Source organism: Apus apus, chromosome 8, assembly GCF_020740795.1.
Source record: "Apus apus isolate bApuApu2 chromosome 8, bApuApu2.pri.cur, whole genome shotgun sequence".
Taxonomy (NCBI): Eukaryota; Metazoa; Chordata; class Aves; order Apodiformes; family Apodidae; genus Apus; species Apus apus.
Window position 1 is genome coordinate 3,159,167 of NC_067289.1, and position 19,546 is coordinate 3,178,712.

At 59.2% G+C, this 19,546-nt stretch overlaps 1 protein-coding gene across 2 annotated transcripts; it reads left to right on the forward strand.

The window, feature by feature from the left end:
• The first annotated feature begins 2,448 nt into the window (after positions 1 to 2,448).
• On the forward strand, positions 2,449 to 18,974 carry TRPM2 (transient receptor potential cation channel subfamily M member 2). Of its 2 annotated transcripts, XM_051625901.1 has the most exons (33): positions 2,449 to 2,586; positions 3,588 to 3,787; positions 4,131 to 4,216; positions 4,697 to 4,865; positions 5,360 to 5,540; positions 5,920 to 6,086; positions 6,473 to 6,653; positions 7,175 to 7,236; positions 7,413 to 7,613; positions 7,972 to 8,074; positions 8,308 to 8,429; positions 8,660 to 9,010; positions 9,514 to 9,651; positions 10,331 to 10,460; positions 10,763 to 10,908; positions 11,044 to 11,156; positions 11,263 to 11,476; positions 12,016 to 12,134; positions 12,461 to 12,593; positions 12,733 to 12,904; positions 13,290 to 13,473; positions 13,731 to 13,912; positions 14,061 to 14,193; positions 14,303 to 14,390; positions 14,706 to 14,793; positions 14,881 to 15,032; positions 15,267 to 15,343; positions 15,420 to 15,521; positions 15,789 to 15,875; positions 16,024 to 16,129; positions 16,671 to 16,772; positions 17,222 to 17,338; positions 17,616 to 18,974. In XM_051625901.1, the coding sequence occupies exons 2-33, from the start codon at positions 3,593 to 3,595 to the stop codon at positions 17,739 to 17,741; spliced, it is 4,527 nt and encodes a 1,508-aa protein (XP_051481861.1). In that variant the 5' UTR covers positions 2,449 to 2,586; positions 3,588 to 3,592; the 3' UTR covers positions 17,742 to 18,974. The 2 variants fall into 2 exon arrangements, with proteins under 2 accessions (XP_051481861.1, XP_051481862.1); XM_051625902.1 differs by lacking the exons at positions 14,061 to 14,193; positions 14,303 to 14,390; positions 14,706 to 14,793; ... (6 more) ...; positions 17,222 to 17,338; positions 17,616 to 18,974 and having other exon boundaries at positions 13,747 to 13,835.
• The last annotated feature ends 572 nt before the right edge of the window (positions 18,975 to 19,546 follow it).

The following is a 19,546-nucleotide window of genomic DNA, read 5'->3' on the forward strand; positions in this document are numbered from 1 at the left end:
GGCTGCAGTTCTTTTGGCAGTGCAGAGTTAATTACAACTCGAGTGTAAAGCCTTGCACATGGATTTTATTTACTGCCTTATTGGTAGCATCTGTTCTCCCAGTGCAAGGGCTCAGCTGTTTGCTCTTCTTCAAGGAAAGCAGAAACAAGTCATTGCCTAGATGGCCTGTGCTGACTTAGATGCTTTAGCTGGAAAGATCTTGGGCTGCATCAGAAGCAGCGTGGCCAGCAGGGCTAAGGAGGGGATTCTCCCCCTCTACTCTGCTCTTGTGAGACCCCCCTTTGCAGTGCTGGGTTCAGTTCTGGAGCCCCCAACACAGGAAGGATGTGGAGCTGTTGCAGTGAGTCCAGAGGAGGCCACGGAGATGATCTGAGGGAGCAGGTCGGCTCTGGAGACAGGCTGGGAGAGTTGGGGTGTTCAGCCTGGAGAAGAGAAGGCTCCAGGGAGACCTGAGAGCACCTTCCAGTGCCTGAAGGGGCTCCAGGAAAGCTGGGGAGGTGCTTGGGACAAGGGCAGGGAGGGAGAGGACAAGGGCGGATGGATGAAAACTGGGAGAGGGGAGATTGAGGTGAGACATGAGGAGGGAATTCTGGAGTGTGAGGGTGGTGAGAGCCTGGCCCAGGTTGCCCAGGGAAGCTGTGGCTGCCCCATCCCTGGCAGTGTTGAAGGGCAGGTTGGATGGGGCTTGGAGCAACCTGGGCTGGTGGGAGGTGCAGGGGGTTGGATCTGGATGATCTGGAAGGTCCCTTCCAACCCAAACCAGTCTGGGATTCAATGATGATTTTACCCCTGTGTTTTCCTTTTGACCCAGATTGTTTCCTTCATGCCTTGCCCGGGCACCTGAGCCCATCCCAACACGGATGGGGGCACAGGGCTTCAGCCCCACACCCAAAAGGTCTCCCTGTTTTTTACAGTCTTCTCCAGCAAGAGCCACGGGGCATGGCCAGGGCCTGGCACTGCAGGTCGAATTGCTCACTGCAGCCACTTCCTTGGCTGCCTTCCTGGCCTGGCTTTGCTGCCCAGGGCATTTCCTGAGGAAGATGAAATGCTGGATTTGTTAAGTGGATTTTGTGGCAAATGCAAGTGAAGTGGCTGCAAATACAAGGGGGAGAGGCCCCTTCACGGAGGGCACAAGGGGAGGAGGGAAACGTCTGAAGTGGGGAGGGGTGATGCACCCCCTGAAAAGTGTGTGGTGCCTGTGGTGTGACAGGGAGGTTCCTCACCCCCAGCTCGTGGTAGGAAAATTCCAAACTGGCCCATTCCAACTGAAGGAAGAGGCTGGGATGCCGGGCATGGAATTCCAAAGGTCAATATTTACTCATGGCCATGAGGTGTCCCAGCCAAACCAGGGCACCTTGAGTGTGGTTTCACACAGGGTTCTTATTCCCTTCCAGTCTTCAGGTCCAACACCATCAGGTTGGTCACTGACAGCCTGGCTACCAATGGCTGATCCCAGCAGAACTCTGCAAAGCCTCTTTCTGCAGCGTTTCCTGCTGCTTGTCTGTGCAGCCAGGAGTCCCTGGAGTCCCTGGGGCACAAGTCCCCGACCTGTGACACCAGAGAGTGCTGGGAGGGTTCAAAGAGGCTTCAGAGGGGCTGGGATGCTGCTTCTCATGGGTGTCCTGGGCTGTTCTTTATCCTTCAGGGGCAGGTCTGAGCTTCCAGCAGGCAAAGTCCTTCTTTCCAGGACAGGGCTGCCCTTTCCTTTGGTTTACTTAAGCGTGAACATCAAATACCAGAGTCTCCAATAAAATCCCACTGCCCTATCACATTACAACACATAAGTAATACATTATATATGTGTGGGTAGGTAGATAGATAGATAGATAGATAGATAGATAGATAGATAGATAGATAGATAGATAGATAGATAGTGACAGGACAAAGGGCAATGGGTGCAAACTGGAGCACAGGAGGTTCCATGTGAACATCAGGAGGAACTTCTTTCCTCTGAGAGTGACAGAGCCCTGGGACAGGCTGCCCAGGGAGGCTGTGGAGTCTCCTTCTCTGGAGACATTTGAACCCCCCTGGATGTGTTCCTGTGGGATCTGCTCTAGGTGACCCTGCTCTGGCAGGGGGGTTGGGCTAGGTGATCTCTCCAGGTCCCTTCCAACCCCCGAGGATCCTGTGATTCTGTGAAGCTGCCAGGGAAGGCATTTCTCCCGACGCTCTCCAGCCTGCATCAGACCCTCTCCTCCCCAGCACCAGCGGTGTGCCAGGGTCCCACCGTCCCCGGAGCAGCCCCTGCTCCTGCCCCCTGCCCCGGGGGGCTCAGGGGGGGCTGTTCCCGGAGGCTGGGGGTGGGCACGGCCGCTGCGGGCAGTGACTCAGCCGCTCCAGCACCCGCGGGGCTTGCCTGGGTGCTGCTGCAGCTCCTCTGCAGCCTGATTTGCTGGGAGCCTGCCAGCCGCCCTGCCACCCTCCTCCTCCTCCTCCTCCTCTCTGCAGGCAGCTCTGCCCTATTCTCTGCTCCTCCTCTGTGTCTCCAGTGACAAAATGACCTGCTGGAGGAGGAGAGGGATGACGGGCTGAATCCCGGTGCCGGGCGCGGGGCTGGTGATGCTGCCGGAGGATGCTGAGGGGCAGGTAGGGGCAGCAGGAGGGGACACGGGGGGGGGGGGGTGGGCATGTCGTGGGCAACGTCAGGGCTCTGTATCCCCCTCCCGGTGGGTGCTGAGACCACCGGAAGGTGACCTGACCCCCGGGGTGAGGAGCCCTTGTGCTGCCTGCTCCCTGTGCAACCCCCCCACACACACACCCGTGGTGCTGGGTAAACTGGGAGGACAGGCTCTGCCCTTGGCCCCGCAGCCCCTCAAGGACAGGTTTTCTGGGTGTTTTCTCGGCACAACTGGACACCCCCGAGGTGTCCGAGGGGGGAGAGCCCTTCCTGCTGGTGGCCAGAGCAGCCTGCCAGCCCTGGGAGGGCCAGGAACAAGAGTTTAGGGGGTGTCTTTGACCTTCTTCACACAGCTTTTTGTCGGGCAAACGGCTCTGCCCGTGGGTTGGGCTGGTGCAGAAAGCCAGGCTGTCAAAACCCTGGCTCCTCTGGCCAGGTCAGCAGGGTGCATCCTTCCCAGAGAGTCTGGGAAGGGTGATCTTGAAGGACTTTTTTCAACCCAGCTAATTCAAAGAGGCTAACACAAGGCTTTTCCTTGCTGCTCCCTGCCTGCAGCAGCCTGGGAACAGCAGAGAGGAGGCCAAGGAGAAGAGAAGGCTCCAGGGAGACCTGAGAGCACCTTCCAGTGCCTGAAGGGGCTCCAGGAAAGCTGGGGAGGGGCTTGGGACAAGGGCAGGGAGGGAGAGGACAAGGGGGGATGGATGAAAACTGTGAGAGGGAGAGTGAGGTGAGACATGAGGAGGGAATTCTGGAGTGTGAGGGTGGTGAGAGCCTGGCCCAGGTTGCCCAGGGAAGCTGTGGCTGCCCCATCCCTGGCAGTGTTGAAGGGCAGGTTGGATGGGGCTTGGAGCAGCCTGGGCTGGTGGGAGGTGTCCCTGCCCATGGCAGGGGGGTTGGGAATAGATGATCTTGAAGGTCCCTTCCAACCCAAACCAGCAGCCTGTGTTTCTGTGACTCCCTGGGGACACAGCAGCCATGGCTGCACGAGGCCGGCGCACCAAGGTGCTCCCCTCCGAGCTGAACAAGGTGTGCCCTGAGAAGGGAGACGACTCTGCCACGCACCCCAAGAAGATGAGTGACTTCGAGGTGGTCCCCAACCTCCAGCAGAGCAGCAGCAGTGTCTCGAGGAGCAGGAGGAAGGCGCATTTCCCCACCGGCAGCAAAGAAAAGGCAAGTTGAGGAGGTGCTGGAAGAGCGGGTGGTTGGCTGGCCGTGACAGAAGAGCATTCATGAGTTTTCTGGTCACTTATCAATGGGAACATTAATAACAGATCACTTGAGTTTTAGGGACAGACAGAAAAGCCCCAGACATCCAAGGGGCATGTCCAGCATTCATAACTCCTCTCCTTGGAGTACACCTGGCTTGGTCCTTGCCAGGAGTGATGGAGCTTTGTTCCTTCACATCACAAGCAGCACCCAGATATGCTCCTAGCACCAGGGTGCCTGGTCCCTGGTGTCACTTCTGGCCCTTTGCAGAAACCTTGACCCCTTGCTGCCTTTCCTGCTCCCTCAGGAAAACCTCATCTCGTGGATTCCTGAAAACATCCGGAAGAAGGAGTGCACCTACTTTGTTGAAAGCTCCCAGACCTCAGATTCTGGGTGAGTCAGTCAGTCCCTCCTTCCCCTCCCCTGCCAGGAAAGCAGAAGGGGTGTGTGGTGGCAAAGCTTCAGCACCACCAAATCCCACCTTTTTGTCCAGGGAGCTGGTGTCAAGGGCATTCACAGTCTCCTTTTTGACTGGTCCTTCACCCTGCTGGGTGTCACCATAGCCCTTGTTCCAGTCAGGAACTTTTCCAGTGCTTCCACATGGAGTCATTTCCATCCAGGCTTCATCCAGAGCAACCTGAGTATTTCTGTCCCAAACTTCTGCAGGTGGAAACACCATTTTTTTTGCTAAATTTCCCTCCCCCAAAAAAGAACCAAACCCAATGCCTTTGTTTCTGCACAAGTTCTGAGCTGGAGGATGAGCTGGGTGGGAGATGCTGGTGCTTGTGGTGTTTGTCATGGGAAGGTCAACACCTGGGCCTGGCCTTTTTGGGGGGAAGTTGTGGTCAGCAAGGTCGGTGGTGTGTGTTTCAGGAGGGTCGTGTGCGAGTGTGGCTATCTCAGGGAACAGCACCTGGAAGATGCTGCCAAACCTCCCATCTTCCTGGGAAAGGAATGGGATCCCAGCAGGCACATCCAGGAAATGCCAACAGATGCCTTCGGTGACATCCACTTCACAGGCCTGGGACAGAAGATGGGGAAGGTGAACTGGTTTTCCCACTTGGGAAGTACTGGGGAGCCAGTGTTCATGGCAGATGAAATGCCAAGATTCCCCTCCTGGATGAGAGGAGATTGAGAAAGTGTGGGAATGCCCCGGAGGCAACGCTGAGCCAAGGAGAGGAAGAGGGGGTGGGACAGGATTCCTCCTCTCTCCCAGCTCTGCACCTAGTCCCTTTCTGACCCCACAAGCCTGGTCTTCATGCTGTGAGGTCTGTGTTTCAAGGACTGGCCGTTCCCTCTCCTTGCCCTTCAGTCTGTCCTGGGAATGCTCTCTCCCAGGGAAGTGGATGGGAACAGGGTCCTGCACAAAGACCTGGGGCAGCAGCCACAAGACTCTGCTGGGAGATGGTGCAGGAACCCTCTGCTGCTTTGCTGGGACAGGAGAGTGGGTGGTGGAGGTGCCCTGTTCCCCTGACCCTGTTGCTTCTACCCCAAACGTGTGAATGCTCCTCTTTGTTTGGGTTTTTTTTTTTGCAGTATGTGCGTGTCTCCTCGGATACCCCCCCACGGGTCATCTACCACCTCATGACACAGCACTGGGGCCTTGATGCCCCCAACCTGCTCATCTCGGTCACTGGGGGAGCCAAAAACTTCACCATGAAGCCAAGGCTGAAGAACATCTTCCGGCAAGGGCTGGTCAAAGTGGCCCAGACCACTGGTAAGAGATGCAGAGGGTCTCCCTGTGGTGGCAGCAGGAGAGGGACCTCTCGTCTGGCCATGCCAGGTTCAGTCAGCTGGGCTGTTGTGGGGATGCTGAGCTGGCCCAGGAGACCTGTAGGTCCTTGTCTGGACTGCCCCACCAGGGATGGACTGTTCTCAATCCCTGCAAACATGCTCCTAGGGAGCTGGACTGAGAGATGCAACTCTGTGCTGAAGAAGGCATCTCCTGTGCTTGATGCAGCAGGGAGGGAAAACATCATCTGGGGGGAGGAGAGAGCATCTCCAAGGACCAGGTGTTCCTGCAGCCATCTAGGGGGACGTTAGCAGGTGGCTGTGAGCAGAGCCTCTCCCTTCCTAAGCCCCTCTCTGACCCCCAGGGGCCTGGATCATCACGGGGGGGTCCCACACCGGTGTGATGAAGCAGGTGGGAGAGGCGGTGCGAGACTTCCTGCTGAGCTGCAGCCACAAGGAGGGCGAGATCGTCACCATCGGCATCGCCACCTGGGGGACCGTCTACAACCGGGAGAGCCTGGTCTGCCCCCTGGTGAGCCAGGCCGGGCTGAGGATGCCTTTGCTGTGCCTGGACTGCTGGGGAAGTCCTGCCAAGGGCTGTGGTGGGAACGGGTGCTTCAACAGCCCTGGTGAAACCCACCTGCACCAGGAGGAGTGGTGGTCCTGGGCTGGAGGGTGCTGAGAAGCCCCTCTGCCCTTCTCTTGTGGAGGTGCTGTGCTGGGAGGGCTTCTTGAGGGTGTGGGGGCAGGTGGAGCAAAGACAGAGGAGCATGGGGCAAGGCTGATGTGAGGGTGGCTGTTTGGCCAGACTGTCCCTGCCTGCTGGTCTGTTCCTGTCCCACCTGCTGGTTGCTTTGGGCACCTGGTGCTCCTCTGCAGCCCTGCCAGGCTTTTTGCAGCTTCTCCTGCACCTTACAGGGTGGCTTTCCAGCTGAGTACATACTGGATGAGGAGAACCAAGGCAGCCTGTCGTGCCTGGACAGCAACCACTCTCACTTCATCCTGGTGGATGATGGGACCCACGGGAGGTATGGGGTGGAAATCCCCCTGAGGACCAGACTGGAGAAGTTCATTTCTGAGCAGACCAAGGTGAAAGGAGGTAATGACAAGACAGTCAGGCCTGAGGCAGGGGAGGGCACCAGATGGGATGGTCCATCCTGGCCTCTGGTGAGATGGGAGGCTGTGGCTCCTCTGGGGGTTCCCAGGCAACGGGGTTGAGAGGATTGCCATGATAAATGTGAAGCCTGGTTCCTTGGTGACACAAGGAGCCTTTCTCTGCCAGCTGCTTGACTTCTGGGGTCACCAAAGGGGTTCCCCAAGCCTTGTGGTCCTGAGCTGCTCAGGGAGAGTAATTTCTCCCACAAGATGAGGCCTCCAAGGGGGCCCCTGGGTGGTACCTTCTTGTGGTACAAATCACCTGATATTCTACCACCCACCCTCAAGCACCCCAGCAGTGTGACTGCCAGGAGGTCATCTCCCCTCTCTCCTGGAGCCTGGCAGGAGGCAGGCAGGGCTCCCACCTTGCCTGTCCCACCCCACTGCTTGGAGGTGACCACGTCCAGCTGCAGGAGAGGGGGCTGTCCCCCCAGGGAGGTGACCCTGGGCTCTGCTTCCCTGCAGGCGTGGCCATCAAGATCCCCATCGTGTGCGTGGTGCTGGAAGGAGGCCCTGGGACACTTGATGTGAGGAGCTGCTCCTGAGAGGGACTGGTGGGAGGGGGCAGCTCCTTGCCTAGGCTGCTGTGTTGGTGCCACAGCAGCTGAAGTGGTGCTGGGGAGCAGCGTTGGGGATCTCAGGCTGGGAGAGGGTTTACTGGCCTCTGGGTGGGATTGTGAGGGGCTTCCCTGCTCTCTTGCAGACCATCTACAATGCCATCACCAACGGGACCCCCTGTGTGATTGTGGAAGGCTCTGGGCGTGTGGCTGATGTCATTGCTCAGGTGGCCAGCCTGCCTGTGCCCAAGATAACTGTTGCCTTGATCCAGAAGAAGCTGAGCATGTTCTTCCACGACGCCTACGATCTCTTCACCGAGGCCAAGCTGGTGGAGTGGACCAAGAAGGTGAGCATCTTGCAGGCAGGCAGCTCCTCTTGCTGAGAGATAAAGAAGTCACTAAAGGTCCCAGCAAGGCTCCCAGGCATTGAAGTTGATTGTTTATCTTCTACCAAGCATCCATCTCCCCCCAGCCAGGCTCTTGCGTTGTCCTGGTGGGGCACCCCAAGGGCTCGAGCTCTGCTCCTCTCTTTGGACAGAGAGGTACCATGTGGGACCAGCCCTAGGTGGGCTGGGAGACACAGCACAGAGGGTCTGAAGGCAACCCCAGGGTAGCAAGGACTTGCCCGATGCAGGACCAGGGGCTGTGGGAAGTGACAGAGAAAAGGTGCTGCTGCTGATTTCTTGCCCACTGCTCTCCTCGTAGATCCAAGACATCGTGAGGAGCCAGGAGCTCCTGACCATTTTCAGAGAGGGCAAATATGGCCAGCAGGACGTGGACGTGGCCATTCTCCAGGCTCTGTTCAAAGGTGAGGGATGGGGAGCTGCTTGGGAGGCGTGAGGAGAGATGAACGGGATCGGAATCACCTTCTGCAGCTGCTTGATTTATGGGGTCACCCAAGGGGTCCCCAAACTTCGTGAAGCTGAGCTGATTGGGCAGAGATGCTTCTCCCAAAGGGCCAGGCCTTTCAGGTGGAATCCAGGTGGTATCTTCTCACTGTGGAAATGATCCTCTGTTCTAACGCGTGCCCTTTGCACGCAGCATCCCGAAACCAGGACCATTTTGGCCGTGAGAACTGGGACCACCAGCTGAAGTTAGCTGTGGCCTGGAACAGGGTGGACATTGCTCGGAGTGAGATCTTCACTGATGACCACGAGTGGAAGGTAAGGCAAGTGCCTGGGCTTCAGTGTCAGAGGAGAGGACCTACTAACCCAGAACTGTGCTCTGGGGGGGGGTGTCCCACAAGTTCCAGTACCTCCCAGCTCCTTTTTAACACCCAGAAATTCCTTCTGTGCTCAGGGATAAAACCTTCTCCCCCCCGTTAGAATGAGGAGCGTGATGGGACCCTGCTCTGGGACCATGGAGATCCTTACCTCTACTTCTGGCCTCCCAGCCCACAGATCTCCACCCTGTGATGGCAGCTGCCCTGATCTCCAACAAGCCAGAGTTTGTGAAGCTGTTCCTGGAGCAGGGAGTGCGTCTCAAGGAGTTTGTCACCTGGGACACCCTGGTGTACCTCTACGACAACGTGGCGCCGTCCTGCCTGTTCCACAGCAAGCTCCAGAAGGTCCTGCTGGAGGAGAGAGAGCGCACAGGTGGCTCCAAAATGCCCAGGATCCAGCTGCACCACGTCTCCCAGGTGCTGCGGGAGCTGCTGGGCCCCTCCACACAGCCTCTCTACCCCAAGCCCAAGCACACGGAACGGCCCCGACTCTCCATCCCCATCCCACACATCAAGCTGAACGTAAGCATCTCCAGGCTGGGTGGTGCTGGTGGTGGCTGGGTTGCATCAGGGAGGGGGAGACCAGCTCAGGAAACCCTCCTGGAGGTTGCAGCTGAGCTTCTGAGGACTTACCTGCTCAAGAATCACACTTTGAGTCCCTCAAAGCCCTGCCCAGCTCATCTGCCCCACGTTCGAGGCGTGACTGCCACCTTGCTAGACCCGCAGCTCCTGCGTGGCTGCGTGACCCTGGTGGGCAGGACCCAGTGGGCAGCGTGGTGGGCAGGACCCAGCAGTGGGGTGGGTGCACGTGGCAGGCTGGGCACCTCCCCACATCCATCCTGGCCCTCGAAAAAGTGGCGTTTCCAGGATGAAGTCTGGTCTTGGCCACCGCCTGCAGCAAAGACCCTTCCACGGGTGATGGCAGCAGGTCCCCCCCCCCCAGGCTCGGGGGGGTGGCTTTGTGCTGAGGGCCTGTCTGCTGTCTTCAGGCAGGTGAGGAGGTCTGACCATCTCACCCCTTGCAGGTTCAGGGGTCAAGTCTTCGCTCCCTCTACAAGCGCTCTGCGGGCCGGGTCACCTTCACCACCGACCCAATCCGGGACCTCCTCATCTGGGCTGTGGTCCAGAACCGCAAGGAGCTGGCAGAGATCATCTGGGCCCAGGTATGGCAGCCCAGAGCTGCCAGTCCCAGCTGCGAGGTTCAGATGGAGCCAAACCTCCTCCCAAGAGCCCCAAGAGGAATGGGTTGGCAGTTGGGGACAGCAGGCGAGGTGGTCCATGGCGGTGCCCAAGCCTGGCCCTCAGCTGGATGGAGGCAGCTTGTGAGCCTGCAGAGCTGATGCTCCTCCCCAGTCCGCCACACCAGGATGCCAAAGCCCTCTCTTCCCAAAAGATGGAGGCAGCTTGTGAGCCTGCAGAGCTGATGCTCCTCCCCAGTCCGCCACACCACGATGCCAAAGCCCTCTCTTCCCAAAAGACACCCTGTGGTGTGAGAGAGGGCTCAGCACAGAGCAGGCAGGACACAGGACTGCTGGGGTGGAGAAGGCTTCCGTCCATCCACCGTGTCCCCAGGGCAAGAGGCAGCTTGGCTGGTGGCAGGGTGGCCATCCTGTCACCTGAGGCTTCCCACGAGGAGAGCAGGGGTGTCCCCAGACTGCCTGTGGAAGTGGGTTGCCTACTGTCCCCCACAGCCAGGGGAGAGCATAACTCAGTCCTTGTCACCCACCAAGCTGTCCATGACACCCTCCTTTCCCCTGGTGGGAGCTGCAGGGGCTGGCAGGACCCCTGGGATTGCAGGGTAGGGGCAGAGCCCCACATTTTCTCTGGCTTCTCCTGCTCCAGAGCCAGGACTGCATGGCAGCTGCCCTGGCCTGCAGCAAGATCCTGAAGGAGCTGGCCAAGGAGGAGGAGGACACGGACACCAAGGATGACATGCTGGCCTTGGCTGAGCAGTATGAGCACAAGGCCATGGGTGAGTGGGAGGGGACAGGGGACCCACAACTGCTCCCAGGTCCTGTGGGGATGGCTGGCTTCCCCCAGGAGGTGTGTGGGGGTGATGGGTGGGGTGGGTGGTACTAAACGGGGGGTCCCCTCATCACGGCTGGGGTCGTGGTGCTGTGAGGGCTGTGCCTGGGTGGTGGTGGAAGCCCAGAGGGTGCCACTGCCTGGCGTGATGGACAGACCCTGCTGCACAGGGGGGTTCTGTGGGTGCCTTGCTGAGCCCTGGGTTGGCCCTCGAGCTCAGCCCTGTCTCCCTGGTCCCTGCCCGGCCAGGAGTGTTCACAGATTGCTACCGCAAGGATGAGGAGAGAGCACAGAAGCTCCTCACCCGCGTTTCTGAGGCCTGGGGGAAGACAACCTGTCTACAGTTGGCACTGGAGGCCAAGAACATGAAATTTGTGTCCCACGGGGGTGTCCAGGTGGGTTCCCAGCAGTGGTGCTCGGAGGGGAAGTGCCCGAGTGTCCCTGCCCCAGATCCAGGATTCCCTGTCTGCAGTGGTGGGGCTCGGTGGTAGCTTCTAGTAACTAGTCCTCCTCTTCCTCCCTCCTCACAGGCCTTCCTGACCAAAGTCTGGTGGGGGAAGATGTGCGTGGACAACGGGCTCTGGCGGGTGATCGCGTGCATGCTGTGCTTCCCACTTCTCTACACCAGCCTCATCGCCTTCAGGTACTCCTTGCAGCAAGGGCACGGGTGCAGCAAGGCTGGCTGGGAGAAGCTGGGGTGGCTCTCTCCCTGGGCAGCCAAGTCCCTCTTCCACCCGTGCTCCCTGCAGGGAGAAGAGGCTGCAGCCCTTGGGCTGCCTGACGCGCCTCCGAGCCTTCTTCACCGCCCCCGTCGTCATCTTCCACATGAACATCCTCTCTTACTTCACCTTCCTCCTCCTCTTCGCCTACGTCCTGATGGTTGACTTCCAGCCATTGCCATCCTGGAGGGAATATCTCCTCTACTTCTGGCTCGTCTCCCTGGTGTGTGAGGAGATCCGCCAGGTACGGGGCAGGCAGAGCAGGGGCTGGGAGGAGGTGGGGACACCCCTCTGGGTGCTCCTCTGAGGTCCTGCCTACCTCACTTTCCTCTGCTGCTTCCCACCTCGCCATCCATTCCAAGAGGTCCCAGCACAAGGGACTGCTGGATTCCCCTGTCCCTGAGGCTGGAGGATCTCCTTGGCTGCATCTGGGGACATGCAGAAAGGCTTGCTGCTTTGAGCTGAAAAATGTCAGGAGATGGAGGGACTGCCTCCTTCCTTGGGCATTTCTTCCCAGAAGCATTTCCAGGCTTTGCCTGCCATTGGATCATTTTCAGCTTTTGCTCCAACATCTCAGTGCCTTTCTTCACCAGCCCCATGTCTCAGGTATCTCACCCCATGCTCCTCCCATGCCCCCGTGGAAAAACCAGTAGGCTCAGGTTAACTTGGGGCAAGCCAGAGGGTCCAGTGATGGCCAGCAGGTCTGTAAGGTCCCTCTCCAAGGCACGTGAGTACCTTAGAAGGCTTTCACCACAACCCCAACCCCTCTTCTCCTCCCAACAGCTGTTGTATGATCCAGATGGGTTTGGGATGGTGAAAATGGCTTCCCTGTACTTCAAGGACTTCTGGAACAAGCTGGATATCTGTGCTATCCTGGTCTTTATCACAGGGTTGACTTGCAGGTGAGCTGCAGAGCCACTTGGCCTGGCAGTGTGCAGGCCCAAGCCACAGCTGTGGGCTACAGAACCCCTCTGAGAACTGTGCAGGTCTTTTAATTGCAGTTTCTTCTTCCAAAGTCCAATGAAGAGTTGATGGTCGTGGGATTAATCCCGATCAATCCGCCTCTGCTTTCAGCTCCTTTTAGGAGAGATGTTCTTCATGCCACAACCCCCCCACACCCCCAAGCACTCTGGGGAAGCTCAGTGATAGTGCAGAAATGGAGTGAGATCAGGAAAAAAACCCCACGTTGGTGCCACTGAGGTGTTTCTTTTCCTCTCTCTGTGCCCAGGCTGATGCCATCAACCCTCTATCCCGGGCGCATCATTTTGTCCCTGGCTTTTATCATCTTCTGCCTGCGCCTGATGCACATCTTCACAGTCAGCAAGACCTTGGGGCCCAAGATCATCATTGTGAAGCGCATGGTGAGAGCTCTGACCTGCCAGTCTGACCAGCCAGAGCAGCTGGGGATGGATGTGTGGGCTGGATGTACCACCCGTCTTATCCCATCCTGGCCTGGCGTTTGCTCCACGGCACAATTTTCCTTCCCCTCTGTCTTTGCAGATGAAGGATGTTTTCTTCTTCCTCTTCCTGCTGGCAGTGTGGGTGGTGTCCTTTGGGGTTGCCAAGCAGGCCATCCTGATCCACAACGAGGAACGTGTGGAGTGGCTTTTCCGTGGTGTGGTCTACCACTCCTACCTGACCATCTTTGGGCAGATTCCCTCCTACATCGACGGTAAGGGACACCAGCCTGTGACAGCAGGTGGCACCAGCAGGGTGGCTGCGACAAGGCTGAGGTGGACCAAGCTCGAGACACAGTCTGCTTGGCTCTTGACCTGTTGGCCCGTGGAAGTCCTGCACAGGGCTCCTTCCCAAGCACAGCATAAGGCTGGGGGGCAGCAACGACGTAGGGATGGAGCCTGCACCAGCACCTTGGGAGTGTTGCCACCGTTGCAAAGCTGGTGGCAGCAGAGCAGAGCACGTGGGATGATGTAGATCGAGGACAAATCCCTGCCTGGTGCTAAGCTCTCTTGGCTCTGGCTGCTTTCAGACAGCACCACGTGCTCCCTGGGACACTGCCTGGCTGGGCTGCAGTGGACCCGTGCCATGATCTCTCACAGGGGTCAACTTCAACATCGACCAGTGTAGCCCCAATGGGACCGACCCCTACAAGCCCAAATGCCCAGAGACAAATGAGGACAGCAAGAAACCCATCTTCCCGGAGTGGCTGACGGTCATCTTACTGTGCCTGTACCTGCTCTTCACCAACATCCTCCTCCTCAACCTCCTCATCGCCATGTTCAAGTGAGTTTGACCTGGCCACGTGGTCCTGACAGCGACTTGTGCTGGCTTCACTCGCGGGCTTGGCCACAGCCAGAGCACCACACGCTGAGAACCTGCAAGGAGAGCCCTGAGCCGCGTGCCGACCAGAGCACAGGGGCCCTTTGCGGGGGGTGGAGGTCGTAGGGGTGCGGGGAGACCAGTAGGAGCTGGGGCACCAGACAGGCACGACGTGTCCCCCTCACCCCCGCGGCACGGCTGACGCCTGGGCTGTGCCCCAGCTACACCTTTCAGCAGGTCCAGGAGCACACGGACCAGATCTGGAAGTTCCAGCGGCACGACCTGATCGAGGAGTACCACGGCCGCCCGCCCGCCCCGCCGCCCTTCATCCTCCTCAACCACCTGCAGCTCCTGCTCCAGAGGGGCCTGCTCCGCAGACCCCCCGCCCGCCGCAAACAGCTGAGTGAGGACCCACATCTCCCCTCCTGCCCTCTCCTCCCTCCCAGGGACACAGCAGCCTGAGCCCGAGGCCTGGAACCTGGGCTGTGGTGGCAGGGTTTGGGATGCCCGGGGTGTCCTGAGAGCGCTGCTGTCTTCCCTTCCTCTGGCAGAAGAGAAGCTGGAGAAGAATGAAGAAGCTGCCCTCCTCTCCTGGGAGATGTACCTGAAGGAGAGCTACCTGCAGCACCAGCAGTGCCAGGAGAAGCAGAACACGGAGCAGAAGATCCGAGAGATTGCGCAGAGGTACCAGCCGCTCCTGAGAAAGGGACGTCCCTCTGGCCTGGGCAGGGGGGAGCTGGGAGGAGTGCAGGGGTGGCTGCTGAGGGGGTTCCTTTCTGCCCTGTCCCTCCAGGGTTGACGCGCTGGCAGAGCTGCTGGACTTCGACCGGGTGAAGAAGACGGGGCTGCTGGAGCAGAGACTGGTCTCTCTTGAAGACCAGGTGAGGCAAAAGCTGAACCACTGCCTAGGAAAGGTGGGGTTTTCCAGGCAACTGAACCAGAGCAAGCCTCCCCGGGTCAACCCCTGTCCAACAGCTGGAGTTCCCTTGCCAAAACAATTGCATCTGAGAGGAAAAGGTTTGTGGGGAATGCTCTGTGAACAGGACGAAGGTGGGAAGTGGTGGGATGGAGCCCTTGCCTCCATTGGTCACCCAAGCAGTTAGACCTGACCCAGCTCTTCTCCTTGGCCCAAGAGGACCCTCCAGACCTTCTGGAGATGGGGTGTGAGAGGGCTGACCCTCTCCTGTCCCGCACAGGTGCACCAGAGCACCCAGGCTCTCAGGTGGATAATGCAGGCGCTGCAGGGCAGTGGCTTTGGCTCAGGAGAGGACATGCCACCCCTGGGTAAGTGGAGCCCATCTCCACACCAGCAGCACTGGGGGGACCTGGAGCATGGGCCGCAGCGCCTGGCTGCTGGTGTCTGCCTTGCAGGCTCCAGTAAAGCCTCGGAGACAAAGGAGGTGGACCTGGAGGGGAAACCTGAGGAGAGCCAGCCCTCCTACCACGTGCTCGCCCGAACCCTCCTCTACCCAGGGTCTCGCACTCTCCGCTTCCCTGTGCCAGACGAGAAGGTGCCCTGGGAGGTAGGAGCTGTGACTCCGGGCAGTGGGGCTGGGAGGGGAGCCATGGAGCAGATCCAATGGCAGTGGGAAGAGGAACAGACCCACTGGAGTCCCTGGTGTGCCCTGGGGAATGATGCTGCTGCAAGCTGGGCAGAGGAAGGGACTGGGGCAGCTAGTGTCCCTGGGGGTCCCAGTGCCTGCCTGCCACCAGAGCAGGGATGCAAGGGGACCCTGATGTGACCATGTACTCTGCAGGTGGACTTCCCTCTCTACGACCCTCCCACCTACTCAGCTGACCACAAGGACATGGCTGTGCAGGACCCGTTCAGCCCGTGAGTGTCCCCCCGTGGCTCCCCACTCCTCTGCCCCCTCCTCTGGGTGGCACAGCCAACCCTCCTGCCCCCCCAGCTCCTTGGAGTCCCTCCTGAAGATCAACTACAACACCATGGATGGGCCGATTGACCGGCAGAGCTTCCATGGCCTCTACACCGTGCAGGATGGGCTGCCACTGTGAGTGCACCCCGAGTGGGGAGAGGTGGGATCAGTGGGACCTGGGGTGCCTGGCTGTAGGCAAAGCACCAGGGAGATGGAGAAGCCAGGGGGAGCTGGGTGCATCCATCCCCTTCCTGCTTCCCTACAGCTAACGGTGGGGCAGGGATCATGGCACACGCTCCCAGAAGGAGTGAGGTGCAGTGGTGGGGAATCTGGGGAAGCTTTGGTCAGGGTGTGCAGAGGGATCCTGGTGCCATCCCAGCCTGCTCCCTTTCTCCCTGCCAGGAACCCCATGGGCAGGACAGGGCTGAGAGGCCGGGGGAGACTTCACTGCTTTGGGCCCAACCATGCCCTGCACCCTGTTGTGACCCGGTGAGTGCCTGGGGACAGAGAGGTGGCCTTGCTGTGGGACAGGACTGGGGAGGTGGAATGGAAAAGGTGACACACACAGCCACCCCAGAGAGCCTGGGAGCTGGTGGTGCTGAGTCCGGCTGCAGCGTAACGGGGGCTTCTCTCACAGCTGGAGGAGGAATTTGGATGGGTCCATCATCAGGAAGAGCCTGAAGAAGATGCTGGAAGTCCTAGTGGCCCAGTACCCGCTGTCGGATGTCTGGGCTCTGCCTGGGGTAAGAGCTGGTGGAGCCAGCTGGCCCAGAAGGGTCTGGGCAGGTAGGGCTGGCCCAGTCCCCATGGCTGGATGCCCTGCAGAAAAGGGAGGACACAGATGGGTACCACCTTGTCCTAGGAGGTACCTCTGCCCCTCTGCAGAGCATCTGAGTGTGGGGTTGTGCTGACAAGAGTGCTGGTGGCAAGGTTACCTATCCCCACCCACCCTGACCCCCTGTCTCCTGCTTCTCCCTCCCTCCACTTCCTCCACACCTTCAGTTCTCACGTGCCCTTCATGACATAAGCCATTGGCATAGCCTCCTTTGGCAGTGAGGTCCAGAAGTTGAATCAGACTGACCCAGATAAGTGCTGGGCACAGCTGAGGACTTCTGGCAAGAGTGGGTGGGAGGCACCACCACTGTTTGCTCCCCCCCCACACCTCCACCACAGCTTGTGGCATCTTCTGCAGTGGTGACAACCACCCAGTGGCCAAGCTGGTGGCAGTGAGGGAGGCTTGGCTGATGGTGGCAGGTCCCAGGGCTGACATCTGCTTTGGCACAGGGGTCACTGGAGCCAGGGGAGACGCTGCCACTGAAGCTGAAGTGGATCCTGCGCCGGGAGTTCTGGCCCCAGTTCCAGAACTTGCTGAAACAAGGCACTGAGGTGGGGGACAAGCAGGTGTTTCAGTGACACGGGGGCACGTGGGTGTCATGGTGGGTACAGGCCCATGGGGCATCACCACGGTATGGGGAGATGTGGGTGTTGTGGTGGCACGGGGGCACCTGGGTGTCCCCAGGGTACAGGGGCAGGGTGCCTCACCCCTTGGACACTGCTCCCCCTGGGGAGGACAGGCTGGGGGAGGTGGAGACCCACCATAATGACCTTGCACTGGGCAGGGGGCTGCCCAGGGCCCCTGGGGTGGGCTGCAGGCAGCCGGGTCTGTGCTTGCTGCCGTGGCTCTCCATGGCTCTGGGTGCAGTGGGAACAGGGTGCTGGTCTCCAGCAGGGCAGAGGAGATGTGGGGCAATGCCCCACCACCCCCCAGGGCCTCTCGTTGCCCGTAGAGAGGTGGGGAGAACTCTGCTGATGGGCCTCTCCTTCCCCATGCACAGATACACAAGGGGTACCTGGACGACCCCCGCAACACGGACAATGCCTGGGTGGAGACAGTGGCCATCAACGTGCACTTTGACCACCAGAACGATGTGGAAATGAAGAGACTGAATTCGGTAGGGGCCCCTGGCTCCACAGCTCCCTGACCTGGCTCTCAGCAGGCACAGGGCAGGGGAGCCAGGTCTCCAGAGCCAGATCTCTCCCTCCTCAGGAATGGGCTTCTCCAGCTGCTTGCGTGCACTGGAGGAAGGACACGGGGGTGAACGTGGGGTGGGATGGCAGTGGTGGCCCCAAAAAGAAAGGGCAGGAGGCTAAGGACTGGAGGTGCTGTGAGCACAGCTGGCACAGCCTCTCACCAGCAGCATGGACATGATGTCTCTGGTCTCCTTCCAGTTCCTCCAGGGCTGTGACCCAGAGCTGTGCATCCGCTGGCAGGTGCTGGACAAGAGGATCCCCCTGCACACCAACCACAAGAAACTCCTGCAGAAGGTCTCAACCATTCTTGGCACCTACTACTGAGTCCTCAAGCACAGACCCAAGGCTCCTGCTGCCACAGTTGAGGTTCTAGGGGCTTGGGGGGGATGGGACCTGCAGCTCTACCACAGCTCACCTGTCAGATCATGGGCAACTACTGGAGACTAGGTACTTGAGCTGCCTCTCTGAACGTACACTGCAGGTGTCTGGGAGGAAAACTGTCCCCTTCCCAGCAGCAGGGGTCAGGGGCTGCCTGGGCAGTGCCCACACACTTGTCCTGGTCACCTGAGCCACCAAGCTCAGCCCCAGCTTGTCTCTCAGTGCTTCCACAGCACTAACCCAGGGCTTGGGCCAAGAAGAGCCATGGGTCTGTTGCTGCAAGGTATCCCTTCTCCCAGCTCCCACCTCCTCTTTGCTCTGGTGTGGGCACTGGAGACCCCCCCTCAGTCCCAGCTGGCCGCCCACCCAGGCTTTCCATTGGGCCCTCCTGCTCCCCTGCTCCTGCTCTGAGCCCGGGCAGCCCTGCTGCCACAGCTCCCCAAAGACTGATCTGGAGAAGGTTTGGGGATCTTCTGCACCTACAGCTCCCAGCTGCTCCTGTGGCAGCTGTCCCTGTATCTCCAGCTGCCTCAGACCCAACAACATGGTCCTGAGCTCTTCTGAAGGTGTGAGCAGCTCTTGGCTTATATACCTGTGGTTCCTTTACTCTGCACAGGTCCACCCCCCCCTGTCCCCTTCTGTTACGTGACCCTGTGTGTCTGCTGAGCACCATCTCACAGCTGAACTCCTTCCCTCTGTCTGAACCAAGGCAGCAGCCACGTCACCTGCCTGCCCCATCCCCTCGTGCACGTGGGTGGAAAGGGGCAGCTTGCTGGGACCCAGGAGATCCGTGCTCTGTGGTCCCTTGGGCAGGCAGGGACAGGACAGAGGACATCAGCGTGTCCATCCCAGACATCTCTGCTCTTAAGGGGTCCTTCACTCCTCTTTTCTGTTGTCTGACATGGGGAGAACAAGGCACAACGGAGACACTTCTTGATAGCCCAGACATCCCCATGGGGGCACATGATGCCTAGGGCTGCTCAGGGAGCAGGATTTCATTTCCCCAGCCTCTCCCAATGGATCAGACACTGGCCAGCCACTGACACTGGTGGCCACCACAGCACAACTACAGTTCCAACAGCGATGTGCATTGGGGCTTGGCAAGGGGGGTGGTGGTGTCAGACTGGCAATTTAATCAACCTAGCTCAATAAACCATATATTAAATAACTAACAGCTGATGGTCTGCTGGGGAGGTTTCACCTGGGTCCATTCCTGGTGGGCAGGCTGGGGGACACACTTTCAGGACAAGCCCAGCCCAATCTTGTTGCACAAAGTCATGACTCACCCTTCAATGCTGGTTTCAGAGATGACTTGGTTGCTTTGGGGTCAATGTGAGAAGCTGCTGGAAAGCCAGCTGTGTGCCATGGGGATGGCACAGGACCTTCTTCTCCTTCAAGATCATCTAGATCCAACCCCCTGCCTGGGCAGGGACACCTCCCACCAGCCCAGGTTGGTGAAAAGCTCCCTGGACCTGCCAGGCTCCCACTCCCCTGTTTTCCCCTCCATGGGGATCTCTTCCCCCCAGCTTGGCCAAGGCAGAAGATGTGTGAGTAGCATATATATATAACACTTGGGGTTGGGGAGCTAGGACTTCACTGCTGCAGTTCCCAGCAGCAAGGCACCACATCCCAGATGGAAAGGGGCAGCAGGCTGGGGCAGAGGCTCCTGATCCATGCCCATCTTGTCACCCCCATCCTGCCACACCTTTGCCTGCCTGGCTAGTCTGGGCTGAGATGGAGGTGAGGGGAGG